Below are 15,059 nucleotides of genomic sequence, written 5' to 3'. Positions count from 1 at the left end.
ATCGCTTGCGGTATATTTTGTATTTTTTTGGCGCCTAACAAACTGTGCTGTTGTTTTAAGAGTGTTGATTCACTTACATAATATAGTTGTAATTGAATTTCTGTTGGTGAATGAAAGTCAAATACCAAATCCTGAATCAACTTCGAACAAGTGCACAGTTTGTTAACAACAACAAGAGACTTCATTACAAAATATATCTCCAGCGATCTGAAGGCATGTCAAAATTTCGGCCTCTACTAAACTTTTGGTCGGCACTGTAGTAGTTGTATGTCAAAGATAGTTAGGGGGTGCTAGACTGTTCAGGCCTGTTTACAGGGGTGCCAGAGTCAGAAAAGGTTAAGAAACACTGTACTAGTGAATGATAATGAAAATTCTTGAAGGACTTTAACGAATGGTTCAGCACTTCCAGCAAATAATCAAAGTAATAGTAACACTGAACAGCAATAGATTCCAACGCTTACAACTATCGAGTTTAACGCTATCCACTCACAGCTTCTCATACGATTCGAATTTCAATCAGAAATTATATTAGCATCAACTTTGCTTTACTCGTATTCAATAACTTCAACTCTCGATCAACAATAATCTTTGCGTCTATTGCCAACTGCCACTACCACAAAAATAATCTCTCATAATAATTAAAACGCAAATTACACCACTATTTATAGCAGGTTGTTTGGTCTAGTAACTTCGAGAAGGATACATAATGTTACAGAACTCATTGTTCTGTCAAGTTGCATTCTTTGTGCCGTCATAAACCCTGCATCTGGCAAAACATGAGAAGCAAGCAAAAGTTATGGGGGAAAGTCATCGGGATTGGCAATGTTTCCACAAACGATGCCAAGAGACAGAGTTTTAAAAATCCTGAGATTTCTTCGATTTGACCTGAAGACTGAAAGGCGTAGGAATTAATTGCATGCAAAAAAAATAAATAATAATAATTGCATGCAAATGATCAGGCTATTCCGTGAAAGCAGAAAGTAGACGCTGGTCTGAGCATGTCTTTTAGGCTGTAATGTGTTTGATATGTCACTAATCAACAGTTGGGTCATTAATAAACAGGTCTGTCAGAGCAACACAAGCCGTAGAGAGTACATACAAACGGTGGCAGAAGATACGATAGGGCATTTCCCAACGACGTCCAGAAAGCGACCAGTGGATGAAGATTCCCTCCAACAGCTCGAATGCTACACCTGTGGTCAAACAAGAGCAAAGTGTTCTAGTTCTAAGTGCAGAAAATCGTACAACTGATGCTTGTCAGCATTGCTAGAAAACCGTGCGCGGACGATGTGCTTCAAACAAGTATAAATCTTGTGCTTGAATAGTGTGTATCGTATGGGGACTTTTCAATCATGCACATGTTAAACTGCATACTTCGTTTTAGCTTGATGTAAATAAAGAAGTATGTTGCTGAAAATAGTTTAAAAAGGAAAGGGATTTGCCTCCTAAATGAAATGTGTAGGATTTCCGTCATTTTGAAATGTTGAGTCAATTGACGCACTCCGTCCTTCTAAGTATGCAAAAAAAAACAAAAAAACTCACATCCTTCTAATGTGTGCTAAGTAATATATTTTTTAAACTTGTATGTTTTATTCAATTTAATTTTTGTACATAAATTTATATTGTTATTTCAAAGTAACTGTTGTGAATTGCCTTAAACTTGCCTGAATTCGTTTGTATTTGTTGATTGACACGTTGCTTCACTCACTCTGTATTGTGCCTGTGTTCCTTGTGCGTTGACTAATCAGTTCGTTACAAACCCGATCAGTTGTACAAGTGTTTAGTTGCCAGTCAGATGCCTAATTCTATTCTCAGTTATGTGCTTTATTTTCAGCAACTCTTTGTGTTTTTAGACGCTCTACTTCTAAGTTAATTAAAGCTTCAATAAAGTAAAGTTTCATCACAATTTAATTAACTTAGTTGTCATGTACAATGGAGCGGTTGATGCAGCCGTCACGATTAGACATCGACGTTAATTCATCTTCAAAGCAATGGCGACACTGGTTAAGAACCTTCGACAACTATATCGAAGCCCTAACCCAAGCACTCCTTGAAGAGCAGAGGCAGAGTGTGGAGAAGCTTAAGATCCTCACAAACTGTGTCTCGCATGGTACTTTTGAGCACATTGAAGAGTGCGAAACTTACGAAGCGGCTGTTACTACGTTGAAGAACCTATATTCCACAACTCCTAGGGAGATCTTCGCCAGACACCTGCTCGCGACTTTAAAGCTACAACCTGGACAGTCGCTAAACGAATTCTTATTGACGCTTCAAAAGCTCTCAAGAGATTGTAATTTCCGCGCTGTGTCGATCGAAGAGTGCCGGAATGAAATGATTCGAGACTCTTTTATCAACAGGATCCTATATCCTATTATTCCACAACGGTTGCTAGAAAATCGCAAATTAAGCCTCGAAAGGGCTGTTGAACAAAGCACCAGCGCTTGAACAGGCTCGAAAGCACTCCGAACTCTATTCGCAAGCACACACGACAGGTCTTGGAATATCTGCAACTGGATTATCTGCAACAGCGGTGACAGAAGGAGTGACTAAGGAAGAAGCAAGTAAAGCAACTGTCTCAGGAAGTGTGAGTAAACTGTGCTTTTTTGCGGGCGCCACTGTCACAAAAGAACTGTGTGTCCCGCTAGGAAGTCTGTTTGTTTTAAGTGCTCGTGAAAAGGACATTTCGCTAATGTTTGCCGATCGAAAGTTCAGCAAGGAGCAAGCACCGGTGCAACGATGTGTGCAATCCATGAAGCGCCAACCTGTCCGCACAAAGGGCAAGCGAGTACTACCGCGGTAGTGTGTGGTACTAAAGTTTCTGCATTGATTGATACCGGTAGCTCGTGCAGTTTTATCAACGAAGATACCGCAAAGCGGTTAAACCTACATGTCAGTCCTTGCTGCAGCAGTGTATCAATGGCTTCATCAAATCTGAAAAGTAATGTTCACGGCAGTTGTACTGTCGATCTTAGTATTAATGACTGCATATATCTCGACGTGCGTTTTAAAGTACTTAACCATTTGTGTAGCGATATATTATTGAGGCAAGATTTTCAATCACAACATAACCAGGTTGTTTTTCAATATGGCGGTAAAAAAGATGACTTTATTATTTCGCAAAGTACGTGTGCGCTGGCCTCAGCTTCTGCTAACAAGCCTTCCCTTTCCACAACCTATCGCCTAATTGTAAATCAATTGCCGTGAAGTCCAGACGTTTCAATAATCAAGACCAAGAGTTCATAAATAAAGAAATTACTCGTCTTTGCACTGAAGGTATAATTCGACCAAGCATTTCCCCCTGGCGTGCACAAATAGTAGTTGTAAAAGATGTGGAAAATGATAAACGCCGTTTATGTGTTGACTATTCGCAAACTATCAACCTGCTTACTCGATGCTTACCCTTCACCTAAAATCGATACTTTAATTAACGAAATGACAAATTATCACGTATTTTCTACATTTGCCACATTTTCTACATTTGCCCCGATAGCTCAATTGGTTAGCGCGTCACTTCTGGAACGAAGAAGCTTCAAGATCAAGCGGCGCTGGTTCGACTCTCGGGGTGTGCGCTTGAGCAACGCACGTTAAGGACTGCTCTCCATTCAGCGGCATCTAATGGATGGAATAGTTCCCCGGCAACAAGACTTCAACAATCGGAAACTTCACTCTGTCAATCTCGGTGACCGGGCCTGCGTCAGTGATTCAAAGCCTCTACAAGTATGCGAAACTGCCAGGATTAAGCTCTGCAAGAAGCTTTCCCAGTCCGAGGATAAAGATTCAATCAATCAATCGATCTCTGTAGCGCCTACCACCAAGTCTCAATTGCTACAAAAGATTGCATTTTTGCGGCATTTGAAGCATGTGGTAAATTGTGTACTTCAGAGTAACCAATGGGGTACCGGCCTTTCAGAGAGAAATGGATAAGCTGGTCCAAGAAGAGGGTCTGGTCGATACATTTCCATACTTGGACAATATCACTGTTGCTGGTCGTGATCAGATAGAGCACGACAACAATGTCAAGCGTCTACTCCAAGCACTCACACTCCGGAACTGGACTCTAAACGAAAAGAAAACTATTTCATCGGTCCGTAGTGTTAATATTCTCGGTTATTTAGTAGGGAATGGTATAATAAAACCGGATCCAGAACGATTGCGATCCCTAAAAGAACTTCCTCCCCTGGAAATGCGAAGTCGTTAAAGAGGGTTCTAGGGTTATTTGCTTACTATGCTAAATGGATATACCGATTTTCTGATAAAATCTCCGTTTGAAAAAAGTGAAGTCGTTCCCGTTAAATGATATCGAGTTAGAAGATTTCGAGGATCTGAAGAGAGGCATCGAAAGAGCTTCACTGCGTTCCACAAATGAGAATTTACCGTTCGTTGTGGAATGCGATGCGTCAGAGGTCGCAGTCTCAGCAACCTTAAATCAAGCCGGTCGACCTGTAGCGTTTATATCTAAATCATTCCAAGGAGGTGAATTACACTACCGGCTGTGGAGAAGGAGGCTACTGCCAGGGCCGTTGACAGGATTTCTCGGGCCCGGTACCAATTTATTTTCGGGCCCCCTTCGGCCTTCATCGACTATGTTATGAAAATAAAGGTTGTTTACAAACTTTTATTGATGTCGTTTAAGCATGGTCATTTAACAAATCTTGCGCAATCTTAAAATTTCTTGAACCGCAAAACTTACTATCTCTATCTAGCGGTTGCTTTTTTGAACTTTTATTTGTCACATGGCGCTAGAGTATTCTAGGCTCACCAGAAGAGAATTTACAGCAAAGGTAGTGCAGACAGTCAGAAAGTTTTCAATTTGATTTGGGAAAGGTGTTTGGGCCTCGATCAAACATTTGCTGATTGCTGCAATCTGAAAAGCGGTTTTGTGCAGTTTTTAGTGCAGTGCAATGCAATTTTTAGTGCAGAAACAGGGATAGCAATCTTCTTACCTGTGCCATTTCAGTTTGAGTTTAAACAAATATTAACCTGTTTATGTTGAAATTCGTGTTTCGGGTAATTCGTGTTTCACTTACCTATTATTTTTAAATGTATGTAGCCATAACATAGCAAAACAGTTTAGAAGTGCAAAAAAAGTGAATTCACAAATGCTTTAACAAACAACATTTTAACACTTTCACCAAGTGGTAATTATGTTTTGCCTTATAGGATCGCCGAGGTGGAGGCTGACTTGGTGACCACATAAGGTCTTTCGCTTCTTTCCTATCTCACTTTTATGTAATGTACCAGTGCATTTGATGTAATATTTTGTGAAAAAAAATAAACCAGTGATTGATTGATTAAACCACTCACCTATACAATACTTTCAAAAAGCTAACAAGTACCCAATCAAAATGCTAACATGAAAACTCAAGTGTACTCAAATGTGCATAATCAGGAACTTAAGTACGATAAAAACAATAGTTTACCAATCTAGTGATATACTTTCAATTCACAACAGAACAGTGTTAATCCATAACAGCACAGAATGGCGTACATGGTTTATTAACTAGGCCTACTCACACAAGATACACTATTATTAGAAACCTGTTGTTAATCATGCTATATTTCACTAAAACATTTTTTTTATTAATTGCTTTATTTTTGGAACATTGTGGTTGTTGAATTTAAGAAGCACAATTATTATGAGCAGCAGTTGCTGTAATCTAACTGTTGAATTAACTTTTCTACATGAAATTATTTTTTCATATGCAAACACTATTGGTCATGCTAAAAACAGCTGTTATTGGAATGGTGCATGAGTGCTGACTTATGTAGATGAAGTTTAATAACTTCATCACATGTTGCAACTACTTCACAGGAATCACAGCATACACAAGAAAATTACTATGATCTTTAACAAAACGGAGCAATATTTACAGTGTAACACTAGTTAATAGGTTTCTAGGTAAGGTCTAACAGCTTCATCACTCACTGACAACTTTGCAGTACTCAGAAAGCCTTCATAGGTTACTGGTGCTTAATGAAATATTATCATGCTTACTGCACAATACCGGCTAACTACTACCTAGTTAAAGTTTTATAACTTCATAAACAATCATCAACCCAGCAGTGTACAGAACACAGCAGAAATATAACTAATAGTAAACACAGGTCTATCAAGTTATAGCTTCATCTTTGCTTGGAATGAAAGAAATGAAACATAAAGCAGCAACGATTTGAAATCACAAACAAAATACTGGCAACTGTCATAAAATACTTATTATACTGGTATCTAAATGTAATATGCTGGTTACACTTGCTGATAGCTACCTCTGTAAAGTCAGGGATATTTATAATTGCGGGATTGTAAATGCTAAAAATGAAATGCTAATTAAGCTATGAGAAATGCTATTTTGTTTACTGTTCACAATTTTTTAGCAATAAACAAAATATGACTGCACAAATGGAATATGCTACAAATAAGACAAACATTTTTATGGCCTACAGTTAAAGGCAGGTTAATTGATTATATACCTATTACACTACTCAATGTTCGCTTATTACTTGCTGACCTTTGACTTTGAGGTCAGTTTTTGAATTGTTTGTCTTACTTTTGGTGGTCGTTCTTAAACTTGTGGCCTGCTGATCACTTTTTCTGGTTCTTACCACAGCAATTAAAGACATGGGTAAAGATCGCATTAAATGCTTCATGGTTTCTGGTACATTCAAGGTTTAACATTTGGCTCAACATAACTTTTGAAAAAAAATAAACTATGCAAAGACCTTGGAGAAAAACATTCCCTTGTTTGGAACATCTACAAAACTTTTACAGCACGTCTGCACCATTGCTAATCAATGTAATCATAGTAAACGAATGTATTCCAATTGCAATAACGGCAAAGCAAAGTTTGCTAGGTTCTGACAAACCTCCATGTTCAGCCATTTCAAAGAATTCCTCTTTGAGAGTTTTGTTTATTTGAAATGTTTAAAGCAAGAATGTCGCTAGTTCAAACAAGACATCTTCTTTATGAAATGCTGAATGAAATCTTGGTACATAGCAAGGTTACACCATTCTAGAACTAGATTACCGGTTGTGAACCAGTAACATTCACTTTGAAGTAAAGCTTATGAAAACAAAACACCCTGTAAAACCAAAACGTTAAGCTAAAAGTGCAACAGCCTTAATGCAGCTTCTGACACTTCAAAAAATACTTTTACCTTGCAAGTTATACCGGTAGATGTAGAAAAAATATTTTATTGTTAAATGGGATATCAATAGACCAACCATACTTTAAGCTAGTCCAGTATTACAAAAAGTATTTCATGTGTCTTGTTTACTTATTGGCAGACTTCAAAATCAATCGTACCTGACTCTTAAAGTTTATGCTAACGAGAAGCTAACCTACAAAACATGAACGCTTTCACCTTATGCTAAAGAAAGGTTTCAATCTATGCTTTTGCAAAATTTAGACAAGGCATTGCAATTAAGTTATGCAAATGTCTTATATAATTTGCCCATTTATGACAATCATTTTAAAATGAGCTGTCTACTTCGTGGTTTAACCTATAACAGTAGTACACAAAGTATGGTGACCCTACCACTACCAGTGTATCATATAAAGCGGTTTCAGTTCAACAGTTGCCAATTCCAAAGTTTTACCACAAAATACGAAAAAATAAACAACCAAAATAATTAAAACACATTTATCTTAAACACACCTTTGTAGGAATTGGGCCTGTCTTGATTTCAAGTATTTAATTGCAACCAACCTGTTTTATTTCAAATGCAGGTAATTTTACTAATGTTGTCACATTTTAACTTAAGATAATGTGGTTTTTGGAGATGTTTTGGTATAAGGGCCCAGCATCTCATTGGTACCGGTACCGGGCCTAAATTATCTTGTCAATGAACAAGTAGGCTACACGCAGTAAACTTTAACAACTAAAAAACAGATTGTTACTGAAACGCAAAAGTCAATTACCTGTGGGCCCCCTGAAATTCTATCACAAAATAACGACCAAGATAATGTGGTGATTTTAGAGATATTTTGATATAAGAGCCCAGGCCCAGCATCTCATTGGTACCGGACCTAAATTATCTTCTCAATGGAAGTACACATCGTAAACTTTAGCAGCTAAAAAACATGTTGTCACTGACACGCAAAAGTCTATTACTAGTAGGCCCCCTGAGATGGTGGGCCCAGTACCCAGAAGGGGGCCCGGTACTTTACCATCTGACGGCTAAAATAGCAGTTTTAACCTCTGATGGCAATTCCTTCAGATCTGATTATATTAAGATCTTGATTATGTTTGAAGTCGCGGGGAATTTTTAAAATCCGGGCCCCTCAAATATTCCGGGCCCGGGTCCAAAAGTACCACCTAGACCCCCCTGTCAACGCCCCTGGCTACTGCCATCGTGGAAGCGGTGCGAAAATGGAGTCACTTCCTTTCCCGTCAACACTTCACTTTGGTTACTGATTAGAGGTCCGTAGCGTTCATGCTAGACAACCGTAAACGAACAAAGATTAAAAACAATAAAATCCAGTGCTGGCAGCTTAAACTATCGTCGTATAGTTACACAATCAAATACAGGCCGGGGAAAAATAACGTCGCCCCTGATTCATTGACTCGGGCTTTCTGTACTTCGATATCGTCAGAGCTTGACCTCGCGAGCATACACTCAGCTCTCTGCCACCCCGGAGTGACACGATTGCTGCACTTCGTGCGTTCTAAAAACTTACCCTACTCTACAGAAGATGTTCGCAAAGTTGGTTCTGCTTGTCGGACATGCTCGGAGCTTAAACCATCATTTTACAAACGTGAAGAGAGCCAACGCATCAAAGCGACTCGTCTCCTAGAAAGGATCAGTATCGACTTTAAAAGCCTCTTACCCTCTACGTCGAACAATAAATGCTTCTTATAATTGACGAATATTCCAGATTTCCCTTCGCCTTTCCATGTCGCGATATGCATGCTTTTACTGCTGTCATTAGTTGTTTAAATAAATTATTTACGCTTTGTGGGGTACCCAACTATGTTCATTCCGACAACCATACGCGCCGACTTCCGGGGGGGCCAGGGGGCGGCGCCCCCCGTAAATTTATAGTTGAGGGGCAACAAAAATGGCTATTACAAGTGGTGTTTCAAAGATAAAATACTTCGCGAAAGAGATTTTAATCGGACTAAAAAGAATGCCGAAAGCAAAAAATAGCCTACGTTGCTCTTTCCCGCAAAACAGCAGCTGATCGCATGGCTTTCTCTGGAACGTTAATTTCTACTAAGATGCGCACGGCACGCACGCTCACAGTCACACACTGCTTATCTTCCCGTGCGTGAGGAGCAACTTCAAAGTCAAAACGCGTGGTAACCAAAAAGCAAATGCGAGGTTGAATGTTTATTCTCATTTCACGAGTTATCCAAACGTCCGTTGGATTTTTGGTGACTTCAAACATGAAATCGATTTTAGTAAATTTTATCGAGTTAAAACTACGACACAACGAACAATTACGTGACTACATTTTGTGAAAATATATACATCTCATACACTCATCAATATACACTCCTGCTCTACCGTGTAGCCCAGTGGTTCCCAACCTGGGGGTAAATTACCCCCGGGGGATAATTTGCCTATTTTTGTGGGGTAATGAGACCCGATTTAGAAACAGCGAAGCAAGTGAAGGTTGTGAACTTTATAAAAGCGAAGGAATTGAACAGCCGTCTTTTCAAGAAACTGTGCAAAAAGATGGAAGAAAGATACGAAGCATTACTGTACCACACAGAAGTACGATGACTGTCTCGTGGCAAAGTGATAACCCGCCTGGTCGAACTTCGTGAGGCTGTCCATGTTTTTCTGATAGAAAAGAAGTCCGACTTGGCTGAAAACTTCTCTAACCAACAGTGGATTTGCCAGCTGTGCTATCTGGCTGATATCTTTGGAGAATTGCTATTGCTAATTGCTATCTGGCTGATATCTTTGGTGAATTGAACAAAGGCAATCTTTTAATTCAAGGCAAGAATGTAGTTGTGATCGACACCGAGTTGGAAGAGGCACCGTGGCGCAGTTTTAGACGCTCGGCAGTCGAATGGACTTAAGTTGAGATCAGCGGCGTTGAAGGAGGACATAGCTGACCACTTAGGCCAGCTAGCCAAGAAGATGGACAACTATACTTTCCGAATTTGGATACGGCTAGTCTCTAATGGTGCACTGAACCCTTCACATGTGATGACAGCCAGGTGGATGATGACGACTTTCCGACCAAAGACACCCTTCTGGTTTAGAAGACTCCAGGACGCACCAACGTTAGCGACACGGGTATTAAATACCCTGACATCTTTTTCAACAACGTATCGCTGTGAACAAGGATTATCAACTGTCTTGGGAATGAAGGCAAAGAAGCGCAATCGCCTAGATGTCGAAAGCGATGTCATAAAGCTGGCGGCTGAAGTCCAGGCCCAATCTTCGCACTGAATGTTTACCACGCATTTTTATCTTGTATTCAGTATTGTAACTTATTGCACTTTGATTGTCAGAGTTGGCCCTTTGAAATACATAGCAATAAACACTTTTTTTTGAAAATTGATTGTGGGGGTAATTGGCTCACTTCAGGCTGGAGATTAGGGTAACAGCCAAAAAAAGGTTGGGAACCACTGTAGCCTATAGTACTCGAGTATAGGTCGAACCCCTACTTTAGAGCTAAAAATCGGTGATATTTCCTTCTCCCGTGTATACGTTGAATAGCTTCTGACACTACCATTCGATGGTTCATCAAAGTATTGGCATTAACATACTGTGAGGAAATTTCAAAGTAGATCGTAGAGTAACTTACGCTGCTGGAATAGTCACATAACTATTCAGGGCAATATTAAGTAAACCAGCTAAACTAGACGCGCTATTTTCAACGAGGTCTTCCCGCTTTGAGATCAATTATGATTCAACAGAACGCATTGTTTGTTCGCAATGTGTGAGAATTAAATCGAAAACCGATAAAAGAAAAGGTGTTTAATTTGGTCTTGGTCGCAGATATTGTCTGCATTAACGACGTCTCTTACCGCTATTATCACCTAGTCCTAGCCAACCTGACATCATTGTTTTATGCGGCTGCTAAGGTTTGACATCAACTTCAACGATCATGGATGTTACGTAATAAGAACGATTATATCTTACACGCAAAAATAAAAAAAATTGTTCTCTTAAAAGAGCTCTTTCTGCTGTTTTGTCTCGTGAGCTTTGCATGTATTGCTCAACCAGAACATAAAGTTTAGAATTGACAAGAAATCATTAAATGAAAATTAAGTTTGAATCACTGCAAATACCGGTATTCAAAACTTTTACTTCGACCTACGCCATTTCACGCTCCGTAATCTACGTCGGCAATGATTTTGCCGCACCAAAAATGCGTTCATTTCGTAAACTGCCGATCTGTAGACAACAGCTAGTCCCGTGTATAAATTGAACCAATCAACCAACCTATCTTTTTGAGGTGAAAATCACTTGCTAACATCTCGAGTATATACGGTCATTCGATAAAAGACTAACTTATTAAGACTTTTGATAAAAATCAAAAGAGAAAGCACTTCACCGTTGTCAACGCTTTGAAGGTAAGTAATTAGCAAAACGAGCGAAATGAGGTAATAAAACTGTAGCGGGTTTCCACTCTGCTTGAGATTTTTTTTTTTTGCGTTTTATTTCGATAACTTCACTATCTTGGTCTTTGTTATTTACTCGCACGAAAAGGAAATGAATCGGCTTGTTTTCCAACTGTTCCAATTTTTAGCTAACAATATCAAAATTTTTGCGACTATAGGCGTACTGCATGCGTAAAACTAATCGTTTCAAGTAGCGGTTCTAATAAATTCGGTTTGCGACCTAGGTGAATATAAACAAGACAGTAAGCTTAATCAAAGGCTATTTTAATTGAGTAAAATAGCGTTACGGTTATGACGTCATCACCTTTCTCGCCCCCCAAGATTTTTTGAAAAGTCGGCGCCTATGCCGACAACGCCATGTGTTTTACATCTGGGAGCGTTAAGGATTATCTGTTGAAGCGGGGAATTGCTTCTAGCACATCATCGCCATATCACCCGACCGGAAATTCACAAGTCGAACGCTACATCGGCATTATATGGAAGTCGATTCGTCGTGCTTCAAGAAAGTATAAATCTTGTGCTTGAATAGTATGTACTGTGTATCGTATGTGGACTTTTCAATCACGCACATGAACTGCATATTTCGTTCTTGCTTGAGGTAAATATAGAAGTATGTTGCTGAAAATAGTTTAAAAAAGAAAGTGACTATAGCCTCCTAAATGAAATGTGTAGGATTTCCATCATTATGAAATTTTGAGTCAATTGACGCACTCCGTCCTTCTAAGTATGCAAAAAACAACTCACATCCTTCTTTGTGGGCTAAGTAATATATTTTTTAAACTTGTATGTTTTATTCAATTTAATTTTTGTAACTTATATAAATTCACATTCTTATTGCAAAGTAACACAACTACATATTGCTTTAACTCAATCTTGTGCAACTTTAAACTTCAGGTCAGTTTTCAACGAACAAGCTTTGGGCGACCACTACTTTAAAAATGCCGAAAAATATTTTTACCAAAATCTTTAAAAATATTTGGCAGCATTTTTACCTCCACCTGTCGGATATCGCAGCCGAGTTAGTCATCCTGTAGTTTTGTGAATCCCTGGACCATGGCCACCTGGAGATGCGGCCTGATTTGTCACATTTTGCAGATTTTGATTACAGCTACTGCTAGTGTTTGACTGACATTTTGTTAAGATGGTCAGAATTTCCCCTCTGTGTACAACAAATTACTTTAACTTTAGCTTCACCTTTTCCATTCTCAGTGCGTCTTCTCTACCATTGTTATTGCTAATCCCATTGCTTTCTGTCTTGTCTGATGTCTTTTCAACGTTTCTTGACAGTGGCCCAATAGATAGATAAATTTACGCTGCGGGAAGTAGCCTACTGGTTTTAGGCATTCACTGCATTTAGTTTAACCTCTAGGTATCGTTGCGTGTTTTAATTCTGATTCTTGCTGCTTTACTTTACTCATTTTATCAGTATGTTTTTGTGTTGTGCCATCGTTGCTGAACAGGTTGTATTAACCTGTTTTAGCCACCTTGATAAAGTCAGTCGTGCTGACTGACGAAACGTCGGAAAAAAAAGCTAGTTATCATCTTTAACATCACGAGGTAACCTAGTAAATAGTCACCAGAAGAACGCAAATTAATTTTATTACCAAATGCCTGGTGAACAGTCTCTCTCTGTTTTTATTTTGTTAGATGTTGTGACAAATCAGGCCGTATCTTTAGGTGGCCATGCCTGGACTAAGTTTAGTTTAGTTCTAGATAAGAGACGTACAATGAATGGCCTGGATCCAAAATTTTGTAGCCAGAGAAAAGATCCAGATTTTAAATTGAGTTTAGTCTGCTAGACCAGATATTTCAAACTTTTTAGCCTCCGCTAAAAACGTAGAATAGTAATAGAAAGAATAGTACAGAGAGCAAGACCAGGTTAGTTTGTTTTAAGTGAATTTATATTTCTAAAAAAAGGTTTGTTTTTAGGTGTATAAAAAATTCTTGCCAAATAATTTTTGTGACAAATCACACACTATTTTAAAGTTTCCCACTGCTACCAGTAATATAGTTACTAGTATATCAATGTACTTATTACTTCATCAGCCTGTATCATTACTGTATTTTACCACATTTGTAAAAGTACGTAATGTACTACTTTCATTACTATTAGGCCACAATTTTGATAATTACAGAAAACAGCAAAAAAGCGTAAAATTTTGTGCCCAAATTTTTATAACATCGGTCGTAGTCAACTTTATCATATCAGATCCAATATTAACCAGGTGGGTAGTAGCGCGCTACTTTTGTAGCGCCAGTGCTACATTTCTTTCAGTCCCACTCCCGCTACCCGCTACTTTCCAATATAAAGTGAAAAAATGCCTCGTTTTAGGAGACTTTTCATTGAAAAAATAAAAGCAGAAATCATTCGACCATTGCGGGAAACATCATGCCACGTTGATATCGACAAAAGTGACACCAACGCCACTCGCAACTTCGAGGATGATTTATTTGAACTGGTACCATCGCATGAAACGTCGGTACGAAAAGAAAAGTCAATCGTGGAGGCCTTTTTTCAGACCAAAGCACGTCCTTGAGCTTCCCTGGTGCCAATTTATTAAATAAAACACCTCCATTCCTTCCAGTGTTGCGATGGAGAGATTTTACTCCGTTGGAAAAGACGCGCTGAAGTCAAAGATGGAAGGACTAAGCGACTGGCATTTTGAATTGCTCGTGTTTTTGAAAGATGCGTAACTATAGATTTCACCTAGTACGTGTTTTCTATAACGACGTTGAAATGGCATTGCAAACAAGCGATATCATTTGTTTTCAAGGTCATTGTAACATCACAATGTGCTTCCTGTGACCGTTTGACTTGAGACAAAAGTAGCGGGAGAAGCAACTGCAGCACGTCCTACTATAGCCCGAGTAGCGGTAGCGCGCTATCCGTACAGTAGCGGATGCCTACCTCTAACATCAATCCCTGTTTTCCAAAAAATCTTCTGCGAGTAAAGCGACTGAAATCAAGACGCCCATTTGTTCCGCCACACAACAGCTTCTGAACATCGTTGAAGATCTTGGAATAAATGCGGCACATTGGACGAACTACACATGGAACATGGAGTGGCAAAACAACACCTCCCGACTCCGTGATTGCCTACCCGACGTCGATCCCCACCCTCCGGGAATGTCCTTCGCAAGACTTGCGTGGGTCCGGCTTAACCGCCTACGAACCGGCGTCGGTCGTTTTCGTTCAGACATATGCAGATGGGGCCTGCCTCCCTCACCGGGATGCGAGTGTGGCGCCACAGACCAGATAGTAGACCACGTCGTCCATGACTGCCCAATTATTTATCTGCCTATTGCATCTAAGTCGAAAACGTTCGACCTAAAAACTATTTGTAAATGTGTAAAATATATTGTCATCATGCTCTACCCTGTTGTGTTGCTGTGTCTTGCCTATCTGTGGTATAAAATCAACTATTTCCCGAAACTATATCATTTTTATTCTTCTATAATATCTGCTCAAAAAACTTCAT

The 15,059-nt window shown here is 39.2% G+C and overlaps 1 protein-coding gene across 1 annotated transcript; it reads left to right on the top strand.

Moving 5' to 3' along the window:
- Window positions 1-1,932: 1,932 nt before the first annotated feature.
- Window positions 1,933-2,445, top strand: LOC145783567 (uncharacterized). The gene has a single exon (XM_082595463.1). It carries the CDS (start codon window positions 1,933-1,935, stop codon window positions 2,443-2,445), a length of 513 nt encoding a protein of 170 aa, XP_082451589.1.
- The last annotated feature ends 12,614 nt before the right edge of the window (window positions 2,446-15,059 follow it).

This window comes from Aplidium turbinatum, chromosome 14 (genome assembly GCF_918807975.1).
Source record: "Aplidium turbinatum chromosome 14, kaAplTurb1.1, whole genome shotgun sequence".
NCBI classification, from domain to species: Eukaryota; Metazoa; Chordata; class Ascidiacea; order Aplousobranchia; family Polyclinidae; genus Aplidium; species Aplidium turbinatum.
The sequence above is the reverse complement of the archived record's forward strand: the minus strand, read 5'-3'. Positions and strand labels throughout refer to the sequence as shown.